Source organism: Megascapheus bottae, chromosome 32 (genome assembly GCF_031878675.1).
Source record: "Megascapheus bottae isolate mThoBot1 chromosome 32, mThoBot2.hap1, whole genome shotgun sequence".
NCBI classification, from domain to species: Eukaryota; Metazoa; Chordata; class Mammalia; order Rodentia; family Geomyidae; genus Megascapheus; species Megascapheus bottae.
Window position 1 is genome coordinate 8579557 of NC_143540.1, and position 18358 is coordinate 8597914.

The 18358-nt window shown below is 53.6% G+C and overlaps 1 protein-coding gene across 1 annotated transcript in view; it reads left to right on the forward strand.

The window, feature by feature from the left end:
• Positions 1-18358, forward strand: part of Scap (SREBF chaperone) — a 37917-nt gene that overhangs the window by 17612 nt on the left and 1947 nt on the right. The window contains exons 2-16 of the mRNA XM_090323510.1: positions 1959-2178; positions 9579-9708; positions 12999-13156; positions 13863-14083; positions 14152-14257; positions 14610-14782; positions 14914-15040; positions 16160-16272; positions 16491-16585; positions 16739-16837; positions 16927-17136; positions 17212-17549; positions 17650-17832; positions 17912-18113; positions 18194-18309. Of these exons, the coding sequence (XP_090179636.1) occupies positions 2057-2178; positions 9579-9708; positions 12999-13156; positions 13863-14083; positions 14152-14257; positions 14610-14782; positions 14914-15040; positions 16160-16272; positions 16491-16585; positions 16739-16837; positions 16927-17136; positions 17212-17549; positions 17650-17832; positions 17912-18113; positions 18194-18309 (2393 nt within the window). The 5' untranslated portion in view covers positions 1959-2056. The remainder of the gene's footprint in view (positions 1-1958; positions 2179-9578; positions 9709-12998; positions 13157-13862; positions 14084-14151; positions 14258-14609; positions 14783-14913; positions 15041-16159; positions 16273-16490; positions 16586-16738; positions 16838-16926; positions 17137-17211; positions 17550-17649; positions 17833-17911; positions 18114-18193; positions 18310-18358) is intronic.

Genomic DNA, 18358 nt, shown 5'->3' on the forward strand with positions numbered 1-18358 from the left:
TCCCAGCCCCTGGGCTGGCAATATTTTGCTTCGAAATAGCTTTGTAATATGATTGGAGTAGAGTGGATAGTGTCTCCACCTGCGAGGCTCAGGTACGGAGGATTGTGTAATGAAGTAGAATTTGGATTTCTTTGTTGTCCAAATGTTAGAATATGAACAATTTTGAGGCTGGGCTCATGTGGTAGAAAGCCAGTGTTGAGTAAACAGCCAAGTGAGAATGAACAATTAGTGTAATTAGGATTAGTGGAAGCCAGGAAGGCATGCATTTGCCTCATTTCTAGTTCTTTTTTCTTTTTTTTTTTTTTTTGGAGGGGGGCCTTGAACTCTGGGCCTGGGCTCTTCAGCTCAAGGCTAACCCTCTACAACTTGTGCCATTTCCAGTTTTCTGGTGGTTGTTTGGAGATAAGAGTCTCACAGACTTTAGTGCCCTGGCTGGCTTTGAACTGAGATCCTCAGATCTCAGCCTCCTCCTGAGTAGCTAGGATGACAGGTACGAGCCACTGGCTCCCGGCTGCCAATGGTCCTTTGACACTTGGACGAGTCACATCCCAGATGAGCCACTTGAACGATGAAGCCTTTGTGAGCACATTTCTTGGCACAGCACCTGCCACTGTGGTCATACCTTTTGCTGCCTATTTTAGGTCTTCTTAGAAGAAGTCTCCAGGACTGGACAGTTCCATGTATATTGAAGGCTTGTACTTCTAGGAAGAGGGAAGGAGGGAGGGTTATTCCCCTTGGCTTGTGAGTTTGTCAGTGAGTTGCTTTTTGGCTTTTCATTTCTGGTTTGGATAGGTGAGGAGTCATCTTTTTGGCCTGAATTGTCATCAGTAAAGTAAATCAAGCCAAGACACACGTCTGGGCAGATTCCCTGCAACACAGACCAAAGAAAGAGAAGCTTGGGACAGAAGTGGATTGAATTAGAAGGCTATTAGACAACTCAGAGAGGGACCGAATTCTCCAACCCAGAATTGATGATTTGATTAGATTGGTTTAAGGTTCCTTGTTTGCAAATGACAGAAATTTAACTTTGGATATGTTAAGGTCGGGCAAGCACTCTACCACTAGGCCATACTCCTGGCCCCTAAATGTTCTTTATCACCGTGCAAGAGGTATGCTTTGGGGGACACTTGCTTTGCAAAGTTTCTCCCACCTCCACAATTTCCTTTTTTTTTTTTGCTGGGTGCCAGTGGCTCACAGCTGTAATTCTAACTCAGCCCAGGAAGTTGAGATCTGAGGACTGCAGTTGGAAGCCAGCCCAGGCAGGAAAGCCAGTGAGACTCATCTCCAATGAACTACCAGAAAGCCGGAGATGGTACTGTGGCTCAAAGTGATAGAGTGCTAGCCTTGAGAGAAAAAGCTCCGGGACAGCACCCAGACCCTGAGTTCAAGCCCTATAAGTCTCCCCCACCCCATATACCTCCCCCCAATTTTTTTCTTCAGTCCAGCCTGTGCTGTAGAGAGGAGTCTGAGGATTTTTCAATAGCCTGTTTGGGGAGAGGTTCCGGGGGAGGTGTCTATTACATGTAACATAGGTATGCTTTCTTGTGTCACATGCGAGGAAAATTGTCCCCCTCCTACCCGGGAGTGGCTTTCTAGAAATGTCTTAATACTGGGGTTAGGGATGGAACTTCGTGGGAGAGGCTTGCCTCCAGTTTGTGAGATGTCAAGTTTCTAACCAGAGCCAGATAGGAGGGAAGATTATTGGATTCTTTGATTAAGCTGGTGAGAGAGTGGCCCATAGTTACTTGCAAGGTTCCCCAAGTGGGGGGGGGGGTGGTGTATGGGTGTATGTGCAGATGCGCACTGAGCCTGGCCTCTCCCGACTTCTCAGGGAGACATCTTGATGAAACCATCCCAGAACACCTAGTTACAGCCCCCCCCCTCGCACCCCCAGCCTCATGCACAGAGCCAGATGCTTTGGTTAATTGGCTTAATTGGCTTCTCTCCCTTCTGGCCAGGGACCTGCAGGTCATGTCCAGGGTCAGTGGTGTCCAGCGTCTGCCAGGCTGATCCATGGTCACTTCCCGGGATGGCAGCAAGGTGACGTCAGCTGAGGATGACCCTGACTGAAAGGCTGCGTGAGAAGATATCTCAGGCCTTCTATCGCCATGGGCTGTTCTGCGCTTCCTACCCCATCCCCATCATCCTCTTCACGGGAGTCTGCATCCTAGCCTGCTGGTATGTGTCTGGGTCCCTGTCAATAGAAGACAGTAGATTTTCTACCCCTAACTGGGGTTGTGGTAGGGGAAGACTTTGGCCTATTGGAGGTGCACAGCTGCAGTCTTGTGGGATTTGGCCAACAAAATAAAGTAGTCCAGGCTGGCTTTGACTTGATCCTTAACAGACTTGTTCACACCACTGGTCTAGTGTATCAACTTTGGAAGAATTTTTTTTTTTTTTTTTTTTTTTTTTTTTTTGCCATTCCTGGGCTTGAGTTCAGGGCCTGAGCACTGTCCTTGGACTTTCTCAAGGTTAAAGCTGTACCACTTGAGCCTCAGCACCACTTCCGGCTTTTTTCTATGTATGTGGTACCAAGGAATTGAACCCGGGTCTTCGTGCATGCTAGGCAAGCACTTTAACCACTAGGCCAAACTCCTGGCCCTGGAAGAAATTTTTTAACCCAGTAGAAAGGCATGATCTTTTCATTTTGTCCCCGCCTCCCCCCCCCCCCCCCCCCGCCCAATGTCCCCTTTCTTTTCTCTGTGTGCTTATACTGGCATGTGAACTCAGGACCTTGTGTTCTCACTTGGCTCTCTTATAACCGCCACTTAAGCCATGCCTCTATTCCCCATCTTTTTTGCTGGTTATTTGGACACGAGTCTTGGGTTTGTCTGCCAGGGCTGGTTTTGAACTGTGATTCTAAGATTGTAGCCTCCTGATGAGGAAGGATTAGAGGCATGAGTCACCCATGCCTGGGTTTATTATTCTTCTTAACCGTGGCAGTTTCCTTTAGTGCCTGAACACGTAGGACCCTTGAGGCCGAGTCCATTTGGACACTGTTTTACAGGTAACCTCTACGATTGGCTGTTCTTTCTCCTAAGTTCATGTACAGACTGGTTTTGACCTCCTGTTGATTCGTGAGGCCTGCCAAGGACTCTGAATGAGAGTCATAGATGCCCTTGATTCTCGTCTTTTTCTCAGGGTCACACAGAAGTCTGCAGCCTGACTAGTAATGACATTATAAAAGGAGGAGCTTGATCTAAGATAAGATTGGCTGAGCCCTTGGACTGAAATGCCAACAGCTATGTACAGAGCCAGCCTTATTCTTTTTTCTTTTTGTTAGTTGTAGGGCTTGAACTCTGGGCGTGGGAGCTGTCCCTGACCTTTCCAGCTCTACCACTTTGAGCCATGGCCCCACTTCCGGTTTTCTGGTGGTTCGTTAGAGAAGAGTCCCACAGATTTTCCTGCCCAGCTGGCTTAGAACTGGGATCCTCAGATATCAGTCTCCTGAATAGCTAGGATGATAGGCATGAGCCATCCAAGTCCTGGCTCCCAACTTACTCTTTTTCTCTGGAAAAAAATTCTGGGTTCCCAGATTACTACACATCTGACCTGTGCAGATGTTTCCAGTGCTGTGGGGAGATGGCTGATCCCCTTGCTGAGTTCTCTGTAAATGATCTCAAGTTCTTCTGCCATTAGCAAGCAGTCAGAAAGCTGAACCACTACTGAGAGGATCCTGTTGTGGTCCATCTGGGTGTGTCAGCTGTAGAATTAAATGTGGTCCTCACAGTTGATGGGACCACCTCAGAAAGAGGTCCAGTGCCAGTACCATTTGACAGAGATCTGCTTGATTCGTGCAGCTTTGAAGAGAAACTGAGACTCAAATGGCACCCCCACCATTGGAATCTGACACCCAGTCTGTCTGGCTCAGAGTGGAGACTAGTATGTGAACTTGGCTAAATTGTGCCGAGTGAGATAAAGTATTGTAGAAATGTATTCTAAATGATGAATTACGAGTGCCCTTGATGGGGCCTGGGAATGTGGCCTAGCATGCATGAAGACGTGGGTTCAATTCCTCGGTACCACATACACAGAAAAAGCCGGAGTGGTGCTGTGTTGCAAGTGGCAGAGCATTCACCCTGAGGAGGCTCAGGGACAGTGTTCAGGCCCTGAATTCAAGCCCCAGGACTGGCCAAAAATAAACAGGAGAAGAAAAAAGTGCCCTGAGGACCCAGCTTTCCTTTGTTTTTCTCTGAGATAACTGACCCTTGTCTTTGATCGTCATACGTTTCCAAGTCTAGCATATAGGCCCAAGTAGAGGATCTCAAACTTGATCGAGTGCAAGAACCACCTTGTTTCAGAGTTCTTGGGGCATTTGGGTCAGGGTTCATGGTGGGCTCAAGAATTTATTCCGACAAGTTTCAAGACCTGGCGGTCACATGCTAGGAGACACTAAGCTATGTCTTTCTGAAGTTCTGCTTCATTGCTCAGCTAGAAGTGTTGTCTTCTCCTTCTAATTTCAGTCTCTTTTTTCTTTTTCCTTTTTTTGTGTGTGTTGGTTCTGGAGTTTGGACTTGGCCTGGGTACTGTCCCTGAACTTCTCTTTTTTTCAAGGTTGGCATTCTGTCATTTGAGCCACAGCTTCACTTCTGTGTTTTTGCTCGATCATTAGAGACAACAGTCTTACAGACTTTTCTTGCCCGTCCTGGCTTTTGAACAGTGATCCTCAGATTTCAACCTCCTGAGTAGCCAGGTTTGCAGGTGTGAACCACCAGCTTAGGCTTCTTTCTTTTTTTCTTTTTTTTTTTTTGGGCTTGAGCTCAGGGCCTAAGCACTGTCCTTGGACTTTCTCAAGGCTAGAGCTCTACCACTTGAGCCTCAGCACCACTTCCAGCTTTTTTTTTCTATGTATGTGATACCAAGAATCGAACCCGGGTCTTCGTGCAAGCTAGGCAAGCGCTCTACCACTAGGCCAAACTCCCAGCCCCGGCTTCTTTCTTTTGACAAGAGCTCACTATGTAGCCTAGGCTGGCCTTGAACTTGAGTGCTGGAATTTTAGGCATATTATCACCTCACCTGGCTTTATTCTGATTCCTAAGCAGCAGTTGGTGTTGGCACTTTTGGTCATTGCTTGGCACTCATACTGCCTTGTATGTTGAAGGGAGCCAGCTACGTGTAGCAGCTGCTTGGGGACAGTTAGTCTTTGATTGAGTAATTTGACATCACACAAGTGTTTCAAAATAGACCTGGCTGTGAGATATTCAAGGAAATGAAAGATAATCTGGCCTTTTGAATCAGAGGCCTGTGAATGAAAGAGGCTCCGTGTGGGTGGCAGGGCAAGGACATTGGCAAGATCTGCCTACACAGAACAGAAGCCTTCTGAGGTGGGGGGTGCTAGTACCAGAGCAGGGCAGAGAGTACCAAGGTGGGCCTTGGTACTTAAGGTAGCTGCCTTAATCCCAGTGGACGTGGCTCACCCATTGATAGGGACACATCCTGGTGTGACCCAAAGTGACCATATTACACCATAGACAGTGTAGATGGAGGCAGTGGATCTTCAGGTGCAAGGAAGAATTGGCTTTTTGCTTTTTTTTTTTTTTGCCAGTCCTGGGGCTTGAACTCAGGGCCTGAGTACTGTCTTTGGGCTTTTTCCTCAAGCCTAGCACTCTGCCACTTGAGCCACAGCACCATTTCTAGCTTCTTCTATGTATGTGGTACCGAGGAATTGAAGCAGGGTCTTCGTGCCTGCTAGGCAAGCACTCTATCACTAGGCCAAACTTCCGGCCCTGCTTTTTGTTTTTAAATTTGTGATAAGGTCCTACCAGAGAAACCATAGATTTCTGGAACTTTTTTGGCCAGGGTACCAGAAATCTCAGACCCAGAGATAGAAGGTGTGCTGTCCTCTTCCCTCCTGGGAAGCCCTTCTGGCTAGAAGCCCCAATTCTGTCAGAGCCATGTTATCATGGGATTGCTTACCTTCTAGTGTTTCTGTCTCTCTCCCTCGCTCCGCCCCACCCCCTCTCACACACACATACATCTGTCATGGGGCTTGAACTCTGGGCCTGGGCACTGTGTCTGAGCTCTTCAGCTCACAGCTATCACTCTACCACTTGAGACAGCACCACTTCTGGTTTTCTGGTGGTTCATTAGAGATAAGAATGTCATGGACGTGGGTGTGAGTGTGATTTTCCCTCACACAGCATCCAGGGTGTGTGGCCTCAAGCCGTTGCTGGGTGAGTAGTGAACCCTAGGTTATAACGGGTGACCTCGGTGCTGAACCTGGCGAGGGAGCCCTAGTTTCCTCGCTTCCCAGCACAGTTGACTGCTCTTTCCTATGGGAAAATATGATGAAACCTGGAGCCAACAGTCACTGTGGCAAGAGCTCTCTGTTTACATTTCCTAGAGCTCCAGCCGCAGGGACCCGAGATGTGTCCCAACAGAAGGTGCCATCAGTGTGGCATGCACACAGTGCATGGCCTGGGAATGTGGATGTCATCCCAGCTACACCTTCCAGATGCTGGTGAGCGAAGGATCCTGGGAGTAGGATCTCTGGTCTCCTGGCCAGAAAGTTCCAGACTCTGCGCATTCTCTGCTACTGCGTTGTCATCCCTCAGATGAGGCTGGACCACTTCTCAGCGTGCTCTGTGGTCACCAGGAACACTTTCGGGGTTCCCTCCCAGGGAGCTTGTGTGCCAGGTTCTTTTTTATTTTGGCTACTCATGTAGCCCATCTCTGTGTAGACTTACTGCGAGCAGCTCCAGCCCTGTTTGTTGGTGCAGTGGAAAGCCAGAAATGAACAGCTGAGAAGGACCTTTGATCCCTGTCCTGAGTTCCACAAGTGGTCAGCTCCTGAGCACTGACCATTTAACATTCCAAAGCCAGCAGTTACCCCCGGCCTCACAACAAAGCCCAGAGGAGAGCAAAACCATTTAACAGTTCATCAAACAGGATAATTCAGTTGCTCCCTATCCTTTTTTCCTGTATTGCTCTCCCCTAAGGAGTGAGGGTGGGCGAGGCGCTCCCTTTCCTGATGTCTTCTAAGAAAGTATCTCGTGACATCTTCTTTTCCAGTGACTTTGTGTTTCCCATTAGCAATGACGACGATGATGATGGTGTGTGTGTGTGTGCGTGCACACACGCGCGTGCCTTGCATAGTTGGTAGGACTCAGCACATCATGCAGTATAAGGTCACTTCAGAAAGCCCGGAGAGCAGAATGCAGTGATTGTATCTCTAATCTTAGTTGTTTGGTAGAGATAGGAAAGCTTAAGTTTGAGGTCAGCTGTGTAAAATGTTACTGAGATCCTATCTCCAAATAAGCGAGGCCTGGAGGTTCACTATTAATCTCAGCTCCCTAGTCTTTGTCCTTAAGATCTCAGCCCGAGATTTTTGCCCAGGCAAAAAGCCCAACACCCTGTCTGCAACAAAGCTACAAGGGCTAAGGGTATAGGTCAAGTGGTAGAGTCCCCCTCATCCTTGAGTTCAAGCCATTGAATTATCAAACAACAACAACAAAAACCCACTTTGTCCTGCTGTCATTTGGATTCATTGTTATGGTTCTTTCGGTTTCATTTTTTGTTGTTGTTGGTCTTGAGCTCAGAGCCTGGGCACTGTCCCTGAGCTCTTCAGCTCAAGGCTAGCACTCTACCACTTAGAACCATAGTGTCATTTCTGTTTTTCTGATGGTTCATTGGAGATAAGGGTCTCATGGATCCTGGGTTCTAGGCCATCCTGGGGGAAAAAGAAGTTTGAGACCTGACCTCAAGTTGGGCATGGTAGTCTGGGTCTGTCATCTTGGCTAGGGTGAGACACAAAAATAGATTAATGGTCCAGGCTAGGGAAGAAAAAGAGACTGTCTCAAAAATCACTCCAGTAAAAAGGGACAGAGGTATGGTTTAAGTGGAAGAGTGCCTGCCTAGTAAGTGATACAAAATAGAACCTGTAATAATTTGGTCCTGGGCCGGGAGTGTGGCTTAGTGGTAGAGTGCTTGCCAAGCATGCATGAAGCCTTGGGGACGATTCCTCAGTACCACATACATAAAAAAAGCCAGAAGTGGCACTGTGGCTCAAGTGGTAGAGTACAAGCCTAGAGAAAGCTCAAGGACAGATGTACAGGCCCTGAGTTCAAGCTCCAGGACTGGCAAAATAAATAAAATCTTCTACTTTCTAGGCTTTGAACTGTTTTATTTGGGTCTGGCCTGAAATCTCTGCATGCCTCTCCTCTGATTCTTCCCTTATTACCTAACTCCACTGCACCAGCGATCACATCTGCCTTGTACCTCTCCGAACCTTGCACAACATCTGGCCCCGAGGTGAAGCTCAGCTATTTATTGAAAGGATGACTCTTGAGAAAAGCCACCTGGCTGCTGTTGTCCCAACCCCAGAACTGTCTGTCCAGACATGCAGCCATTTGCAAAAAGGAAGGAGCAGGCAAGCGAAGCACATCACCTCAGGCCCCGCGGCCAGGGGGATTTCAGCCATTTGTCTTCCCTTACATTGGATGTATCCCTGATTGCAGGGTGACTGCAAGGGAAGAAAGGTCAAGATCTGGTGCCTTTTCGTGACCCAACCCGAGCAGACCTCCCCCACAGGGATGCTTTCATGTTTCAGTGGAATAGCGGTGGAGTTGAAGCTTGCTGCTTGGGGTTAGAAATTGCCTTAGCTGGAAGACCCCATGTCCAAAATAACCAGCAATCTAAACAGGGCTGGAGGATGTGGCTCAACTGGTAGGACATTGGCTGAAGCCCTGAAATCAAACTCCAGTTCTGCCCCAAATGACAAAGAGCACAATAAGGCTGTACACGTAGCTTAGTATGCACAAGCATGTGCGCATGCGCATCTGTGCATACCTACAGACACCGTCACACACACACACACACACACACACACACACACACGTACGTCACCTCCCACTGCCTCGTCTGCCTGGCTAAAGTTAATTGGACTGATAATATCAAGAGGTGACAAGGAGACCAGGAGCATGGTTCATATGGTACAACACTATTCTGGATCTTACGAGGCCTTGAGTGCAAGCCTGTGACTCAGCCTGAAAAGGCTTGCATTCTGGAGGATTGTGGTTCAAACCAGTGTGGGCAGAGAAGTCCATCTCCAATTAACTGGCAAGATGACAGACTGGAGATGTAGCTCAAGTGGTAGAAGAGCATCAGACATGCATGAGAAATAGCAGAAAACCCGAGCTCAAGCCCTGGTAGCAGGAAAAAAAACTGCTCTGTGAGCCAGTGTGGCTGAATCTAGTGAGAGATCTGACTGAAAGCAGTAAGTTACCAAAGAGTACACAGGAGCCAGGAGCGTAGCCTAGTGGTAGAGTGCTCGTCTCACATGCACGAAGCCCTGAGTTCAATTCCTTGGTACCACAAACAGAGCCGGAAGTAGCACTGTGTATCAGGGGGGAGAGGTCTAGCTTTGAGAAAAAAGTGCCTAAGGACAGTGCCCAGGCCCTGAGTTCAGGCCCCAAGACTGCCAAAAGAAAGAAAAAGAAAAAAAATTATTATTCTACCATTGGATGTGTTTGTAGCATCTTCCTTGGAAAGAGAGCTCATTGCATCTGCAGGCTCCCCTCTCACTGCACAGTCTGCCCCCTGCACACCCTCACTCCTCTCCCCGCTTTTCTTCTCCCCAGCTACCCACTGCTGAAGCTCCCCCTGCCAGGAACTGGACCCGTGGAATTCTCAACTCCCGTGAAGGACTACGCGCCCCCACCCTCGGACTCTGACCGCAAACACGGCAAACCCAGTGAGCAGCCAGAGTGGGTAGGTTCCCGACACACTGCTGAGGAGAGCCCAGGGCAAGAGCTGATTGGCTGGAGATGGGCTCCCAGAGTGGCTGTGTGAGTGGTCAGCCCAGCATGTGTGTTCCTGTGCTGCAACAGCCTCCCGGAGGCACCAGAAATGCTTAGTTACATGTTTAATGAATAACCTTGATTGTAAGAAAATACCAGGTGACACCAAAGTATGACCGTCCCAGAAAAACTGGGAGGTGTGAGCACTTTGTGGTGGCTAGCTGGGTCTGGGCCTCACATGCCCCGTAAGTGTGCCAGGGCTTTCCTCCTCTGCCCTAGGCCTCGAGCATAGCACACACCCGTAGGTTGTACCCGTAGGTTGTACTTGTCCTCAGAGATCCAGCCCTGCAGAGGGCACCTGGTGGTTTTGATCTTGCCTTCCACTCAGTAGAAACTGGCTGGGAAGGTGACTTAGTGGTAGAGTGCTTGCCTAGCATTCATGAAGCGTTGGGTTCGATTCCTCAGTACCACATACACAGAAAAAGCCAGAAGTGGTGCTGTGGCTCAAGTGATAGAGCCCTAGCCTTAAGCAAAAGCAGCTCAGGGACAGTACCCAGGCCCTGAGTTCAAGCCCCAGGATTGGCAAAACACAAAGATAGAAGGTGCATTGTTTAGATCCTTTTTCCAAGGTAAGGGCCTAGAAGACTTAGCTGCCTCTGTGGTTGAGTTTACACAGGTCACTGCTAGATGGGACTCGTAGTTCCCGTATGCCCTGGCCTACTGCTGTTAGCACACCGTATCGTTCCCTGTGGCTGTCTCTGGCTGAGGACTGACAGGTGGAAAGCCAGTCTGCAGTTTTGGGGCTCAATCAGGACAGGGCTCGTTGTCACCGTCCTCAATTTGGAGTCACATGAACTTGAGTAGTTTCTTTTTGGATGTTACGAGATGGATCATGATGGGCTTGGTGCTTGGCCTGTTTGTTGAGTCCCTTGTGGAAAAACAAACCTTGGTGAGCAAAGTCCCTCTTCTCCTTCACTGACTGAGACCTTCCATTTCCTTTCTGGTTAAAGTAGCAGCCGGGTAAGTGGCTATGAACGTGACTGTGGTTGCTGGAATAGAGTCATCTTGGTAAGATGTGTGTAACAACCACACGGTGTCTGTGGGCAAATTTAATGCGCAGCTGTGGTTTACTGGCTTCTCTGTCAGGATAGATCAGCAGAAGCAGGAGCTCTTGGCTGCTAACAAATCACTTCTGGCAGAAACCAGTCTGAGGCTTTGCATCCCAGCTTGACTGTCGGTTCACAGTGGGGCCTTGTTGATTCAAGCCTTTTACCTTAGTTAACTTTTACTGCAGTTTCATCATACAATGGAACGGATGTAGGTTGTTTTGTTTTGTTTTTGGCCAGTCCTGGGTCTTGAACTCAGGGCCTGGGCACTGTCCCTGGGCTTCCTTTGTGAGGAATTCAACACACTGATGATACACAATGGTCCGTGAGGGGCCTGGTTCCTCTGCACTCTTCTTGGTGCCTGTCATGACCTGGATGAGAATAGTAAATAGGTAGAATGAGGTGAGGACTCAGGAATCAGAGAATTGTCTGGTGGTTTTTCTTTGTCTTTGGACACGGAAACTTAAGCCTTGGTGCAGTGGCTGCTGCTGTAATGCATCTCAGTTGTCTGTGTGGCAGCCAGTGTGGTGTTAGTTGTGAGGTATGGAAAACTCACTTCACAACTTAAAGTGGCGAGGGAGGCTTGGGGCTGCCTGGGGCTGCCGTCGAGTACTTCCTGGCCTGACCCCGGTGGAGTCTGCCTTGTAGCTTCCTTCTCATGGGTCAGCTCCACTCTTGGGCTTTCCCCAGCAGTGGCTATAGGAACTTGAAGCCCTGTGGTTTATTTTGCCAGTCCTGGGGCTTGAACTCAGAGCCTAAGCACTGTCCTTGAGCACTGTCCTTCTGGCTTTTTCTGTGTCTGTGGTACTGAGGAATGGAACCCAGGGCTTCATGCATGCTATGTAAGCACTCTACCACTAGGCCACGTTCCTGGCATAGCCCCATGTTTTTTTTTTGTTTTGTTTTGTTTTTTTTGCCAGTCCTGGGCTTGAGCTCAGGGCCTGAGCACTGTCCTTGGACTTTCTCAAGGCTAGAGCTCTACCACTTGAGCCTCAGCACCACTTCCGGCTTATTTCTATGTATGTGGTACTGAGGAATGGAACCCGGGTCTTCATGCATGCTAGGCAAGCATTCTACCACTAGGCCAAACTCCCAGCTCCGGTTTTTTTTTTTTAAATTAAAGAATTTATTAACATTGATTTTTACATCATATTTCAAATGACATATTTAACAAGTATTCAAGAAGGGAATCTATATACAATCACTGGCACTTAGATTTTAGAACATAAAATTAGGCTGAGGGTTTGTATGTCAGATACATATTAATCTATGTAATAAAACATGTCTATAGTCATAAATTTTTATGTCTACGTGGTTGTGTTTATATTTCCAATACCATGTCCATAGCATTGGGTATGCAAATATTGAGTCCTCGTTCTTGTACTGTTTGGATCTAATCTCCACATATTAAGGATACCATGCGCTTTTTGTTCCTTTGGTCGACTTGTCTCATTCAACATGATTTGCTGTAGATTTATCCACTTCCCTGCGAATGCCATTTATCTTGTCTGATGGCTATGTAGAATTCCACTGTGTGTGTGTGTGTGTGTGTGTTTGTATCACATTTTCTGTATCCATTCATCTGCAGTAGGGCATCTGGATTGTCTCCATCGCCTGCTATTGTGAGTAGGACAGTGAGAGAAACATGGCTGAGCAGGTGTCTTTATCATATCCTGGGTTATGATGTTCAGGATAGATGTCCAGGAGTGGTATGGCGGGATCGTAGGGAAACCTCCACACTGCTTTCCAGAGTGCCAGCCCAGTGTTTTTGCAAAGTTAACTGAGTGGCTGACAGAAACTACCTGCTCCCAGCGTGGCACATGTGACACCCTCTGGCCCCAAGGGCAGTGCTTTGTGGTTGGCTTCCTCGCTAGCTGGTTAGAGGCCAGCCCTGGGCATCCCCATGAGAATGTCACCTTGGTCAGTACAGCCTGGGCGCCGTCCCTGAGCACTTTTACTCAAGGCTAGTGGAGCCGTAGCACCACTTCCAGTGTGAACCATGGCTCTGTGGTAGGCAAGGTAGACACAGCCCAAAGAGCCAGAAATGGGGTGCGGTGGCTCTGCTGTGTGGGCCTGTACCCCCTCTTGGTGCTGTGGTCTGTGTGTCTCCTATGCTTAGGTGCCCTTTCCTCTGGGCCCCCTGTTTCTCCTGCAGTATGTGGGCGCCCCCGTGGCGTACATCCAGCAGATATTTGTGAAGTCCTCAGTGATCCCCTGGCACAAGAACCTCCTGGCTGTGGACGTGTTCCGTTCCCCGCTGTCCCGTGCTTTCCAGCTGGTGGAGGAGATCCGGAACCACGTGCTGAGAGACAGGTACCCCTCTCCCAGAGCGCCCCGGAGGGCGCAGAGCCAGCCAGCCTAGAAGGCATCTCAGCAGTCTCCTGGGTCCACTGTGTCTGTCTTTTCCCCCTGGTCCTCCCATCCATATGGATAAGGAGTTTCGTGTGTGTGTCCTGGGACTTGAACTCAGGGCCTGGGTGTTGCCTGTGAACATTCCTGCTCAAGACCAGTGCTCTTCCAGGGAGTCACATCTACCCACGAGTTCCATCTCTACACTTTCAGCTTTTTGGTGTTTAAGGGGGAGATAAGTCTTTACTGCCCAGACTGGCCTCAAACTTTGATCCTCAGATCTCAGCCTCCTGAGTAGCTAGGACGACAAGTGTGAGCCGCTTCCACAGGTTTTATTTTGGTTTTGGTTGCCTGGTGTTGTCCCTGAGCTCTTCAGCCCAAGGCTGCCGCCCTGCCCTGCCGGATTTCTGGTGGTCCATCTCCACCTCCTGGGTAGTCAGGATGGCAGCGCGAGCCACCGCGTTGGAGAAGCTAAATGAAGCCCTGGTCCTCCGCCCTTGCCCACCATGATGGGGCTGCAGTGTCTCAGGATTTGGCTGCACATCCCCTGGGAAGGCCGCGGGCCGCCGCGGGGCTCGTCCTCCCCCCCCCCCCCCCCCCCCCCCCCCCCCGCTGCCGCCGCCTGGGGACGCATGCGCAGCGGGCTCGCCTCCTTGTGTCTCCCGCCCAGCTCCGGGACGCGGAGCCTGGAGGAGGTGTGCCTGCGGGTGAGCGACCTGCTCCCCGGCCTCCGGAAGCTCCGCAGCCTCCTCCCCGAGCACGGCTGCCTGCTGCTGTCCCCCGGAAACTTCTGGCAGAATGACCGGGAGCGCTTCTACGCCGACCCCGACATCATCGGAACCATCCACCAGCACGAGCCCAAGACCCTGCAGACGTCAGCCACGCTCAAAGGTACTCCCCGCCGGCCCCGCCTGCCCCCCACGCGGCCAGGGTGTCACCGTCGCGCCTCCGCTTTGCAGACCTGCTGTTCGGCGTGCCCGGCAAGTACAGCGGGGTGAGCCTGTACACGAGGAGGAGAATGGTGTCCTACACCATCACCCTGGTCTTCCAGCAGTACCATGCCAGGTGGGGCAGCCGGGGCCCCGTGGAAACGCCGTTCCGGGGGGGTGGGGGGCACGGCCTCCGCAGCTGGCTGAGGAAAAGCGCAAAGGAAGAGCTGGGTCTCCCCTCCCCTCAGCCTGGACATTACTGAGCCTCTGCAGGGGCTCCCCACAATAGCGAGGGCCCTTGGGTGCTCCTGAGAGGCTTTGGAGAAGGAGCAGGGGAGCCAGGTCTATTCCGCCAGCTCTGCCAGTCTTCCAGACGCTGCCTCCCAGCACCGGGAACGGGCCGGAAGTGTGCTCAAGGGGCAGGGCCTGAGCTGAACCCCAGTAACGGCCCACACCAAAGCCCCACGGGCGGTTCGCTCCGTCCCCAGCTTCCTGGGAAGCCTGCGCGCCCGGCTCATGCTCCTGCACCCCAGCCCCAACTGCAGCCTCCGCGCCGAGAGCCTGGTCCACGTGCACTTCAAGGAGGAGATCGGCGTGGCCGAGCTCATCCCGCTGGTGACCACCTACATCATCCTGTTCGCCTACATCTACTTCTCCACGCGTACGTGCCCGCGGGTGGGCTACACCCAGGCTTTCCCTTCCTCCTCTGACGCCGCCTCCTGTGCTCCCGAGCTCAGAGCGGCCAGGAGCTGGGGGCCCGGGTCCCCCTCATCTTCCTTCTTTGCCCTTTAGGCAAGATCGACATGGTCAAGTCCAAGTGGGGGCTGGCCCTGGCCGCCGTGGTCACGGTGCTCAGCTCGCTGCTCATGTCTGTGGGGCTCTGCACGCTCTTCGGCCTGACACCCACCCTCAATGGCGGGTAGGTTCCTGCTGCCCCGGCCGTGGTAGCCTGCGGCAGAGAGCCTGGCAGGGCTGCACTTGCTCAGTTCTGATCTTTACAGAGGTACATTTGCCAGGCACCAGTGGCTCATGCCAATAATCCTAGCTACTCAGGAGGCCAAGTTCTGAGGATTATGCTTTGGAGCCTGCCTGGCTAGGTTAGGCCATGGGACTTCATCTCTCACAAAAAGCCTGGAAGTGGTGCTGCGGCTTGTGGTAGAGTGATAGCCTTGAGCACAGTGCCCAGGCCCTGAGTTCAACCCCCATGACAAGCACAGTAAACAGAGATACATTTTCTTCCTCTGGTTTATCTTCATGTTTGTGTAGTGCATCTAAATATAGTATATTTGTATAGTATACACATACAGTTATGGGTGCATATACAGTAAGTTTACTTGTGTGTATCTGTAAATGTTTTGCATGTGTCCATATTTTAATGGTTTGTTTCTTTGCACCACTTTCTGCTTTTTTTTGTGTATGTGGTTCTGAGTAATCAAACCCAGGGCTTTGTGCGTGCTAGGCGAGCACTCTACTACTCAGTTACACTCTCAGCCCGTTGAATGGTTTACATCCACAGGTTGGTTCACATTTTTTTGTGGACATTTATGGTGGTATTAAGGCTTGACCTTTTGCTCTTGCTTGGCTTTTTCGATTAAGGCTGGCACTCTGCCACCCGAGCCACCCCTTTCACTTTCTCACAGACTTTTCTGCCCAGGCTGGCTTCAAACTGGGACCCTCAGAGCTCAGCCTTCTGTGTAGCTAGGATTCTGATGTGATCCACAGTGCCTCACTCTTCATGTTAAATGCCTACGCTGGGTGCTGATGGCTCTTAATCTCAGCTTCTCAGGAGGCTGGGATCTGAGAATCAGGGCTCAAAGCCAATCCAAGCAGACAAAATCCCAACACGCTTATCTCCCGGCCTGGCCGGGTTCTCTCAGCTCAGCTGTCTGGGGAGCCACAGAGCCACGGATGGTTTTGGCTCTGGTTTGAGGGGCGGGTGGGCGCCCCTGGCAGGCCCAGTAGCCTGGTGAGAATCTCTGCCTTGGCGCCTGGCCCCGCGCCATCCATCCTCCCTCCCTGTCCCCCTCCGCGTCTCCAGCGAGATTTTCCCATACCTGGTGGTGGTGATCGGGTTGGAGAACGTGCTGGTGCTCACCAAGTCCGTGGTCTCCACGCCCGTGGACCTGGAGGTGAAGCTGCGCATCGCCCAAGGTATCGGGGTGGGGCCTCCCCCCCCCCCCCCCGTCTTATCCCCTGGGAACCCAGCTTCGCTCTTGACACCGTGGGGGCCCAGGCGTCACCCCGCCTCCAGGGTCAGAGTGGGCGCACAGCTGGCTCTCCTCTGGGGTCTTGGCCTGGGGAGCGGGGCACCGGCCCTCCACACGCCTGCGGCCTTCTGGGGATCCTGAGCCAGGCCCCCCACTCTGCAGGCCTGAGCAGCGAGAGCTGGTCCATCATGAAGAACATGGCCACCGAGCTGGGCATCATCCTTGTGGGCTACTTCACGCTGGTCCCTGCCATCCAGGTAACGGGGGAGGGCCGGGAGGCGGGGGACAAATGCCAGCACGCTGGAGGCGAGGCTGCCGTTGGTCCAGAGCAGCCACCGGCCAGGAAGCTGGGTGGGGGGGGCTCGGCGCCGCCTCTGCTCCAGGCCCCGCCCCGCCCCTCGTGTCCCCAGGAGTTCTGTCTCTTCGCCGTGGTGGGCCTGGTGTCCGACTTCGTCCTGCAGATGCTGTTCTTCACCACCGTGCTGTCCATCGACATCCGCCGCATGGAGGTGGGGGCAGGAGGGCAGGGCGGGGGCGGGGAGGCGTGGGGAGGCCGCGCCCCGCTCACCGCTGCCCCCCCCCCCCCCCGGCCCTGCAGCTGGCGGACCTGAACAAGCGGCCGCCGGCCGAGGCCTGCCTGCCCCCGGGCAAGCCGGTGGGGAGGCCGGCCCGCCACGCGGCCGCGCGGCCCGCCACGCCGCACACCATCACGCTGCAGCCGTCCTCCTTCCGCAACCTGCGCCTGCCCAAGCGGCTGCGCGTCATCTACTTCCTGGCCCGCACGCGCCTGGCGCAGCGCCTCATCATGGTACGGCCGCCCCGCGCGTCCCGGGCGGGAGGGACGGGGCCCGCGCCCCCCCGCGCCAACACCGGCTCCCCGCAGGCCGGCACGGTGGTGTGGATCAGCATCCTGCTGTACACGGACCCCGCCGGGCTGCGCACCTACCTCGCGGCGCAGGTGACCGAGCAGAGCCCGCTGGGCGACGGCGCCCTCCCGCCCGTGCCCGTGCCCGCGCGCCACGCCGACCCCGCCTTCTCCATCTTCCCCCCGGACGCCCCGAAGCTGCCCGAGAACCAGAGCCTGCCGGGGGGGCCGCCCGAGCGCGACGGCCCGGTCCCCGAGGTCACCTGGGGCCCCGAGGACGAGGAGCTGTGGAGGAAGCTGTCCTTCCGCCACTGGCCCACGCTCTTCAGCTACTACAACATCACGCTGGCCAAGCGGTGAGCCCCGCGCCCCCCCCGCCCCGCGACCCCCCCCCCCCGCCCCGCGACCCCCCACGCCCGGCCCCGCCCCGCTGAGCTCCCGCCCGGCCGCCCCCAGGTACGTGAGCCTGCTGCCCGTCATCCCCGTCACGCTGCGCCTCGACCCCCGGGAGGCCTTGGAGGGGCGGCGGCCCCACGACAGCCGCAGCTCGTGGGCCGGGCCGGGGCCCGCGGGGCTCTGGGAGGCCGAGTCCCGGGGGTCAGGGCGGACCCCGGCCCACGGCGACGTCACGCTGTACAAGTAAGGCGCGGGGCGGGGGCGAGGGGACGGGAGGGGGCGTCCGGCTGACGCCCGGTGACGCCCGGCTGACGCCCCGCAGGGTGGCGGCGCTCGGGCTGGCGGCCGGCATCGTCCTCGTGCTGCTGATGCTCTGCCTCTACCGCGTGCTCTGCCCGCGCAACTACGGGCAGCCGGGCGGCGGGCCGGCGCGACGGCGGCGCGGGGAGCTGCCGTGCGACGACTACGGCTACGCGCCGCCCGAGACGGAGATCGTGCCTCTGGTGCTGCGCGGGCACCTCATGGTGAGCGGGGCGGCGCGGCGGGATGGGGCGGCGGGGCGGGCGGCGGCCGGGCCCGTACCACGCACTCCTCCCGCCCGCAGGACATCGAGTGCCTGGCCAGCGACGGCATGCTGCTGGTGAGCTGCTGCCTGGCGGGCCACGTCTGCGTGTGGGACGCCCAGACCGGGGACTGCCTCACGCGCATCCCGCGCCCCGGGTAGGTGAGGCCCCGCCCCGGACGAGGCCCCGCCCTCCGCAGGTGCTGC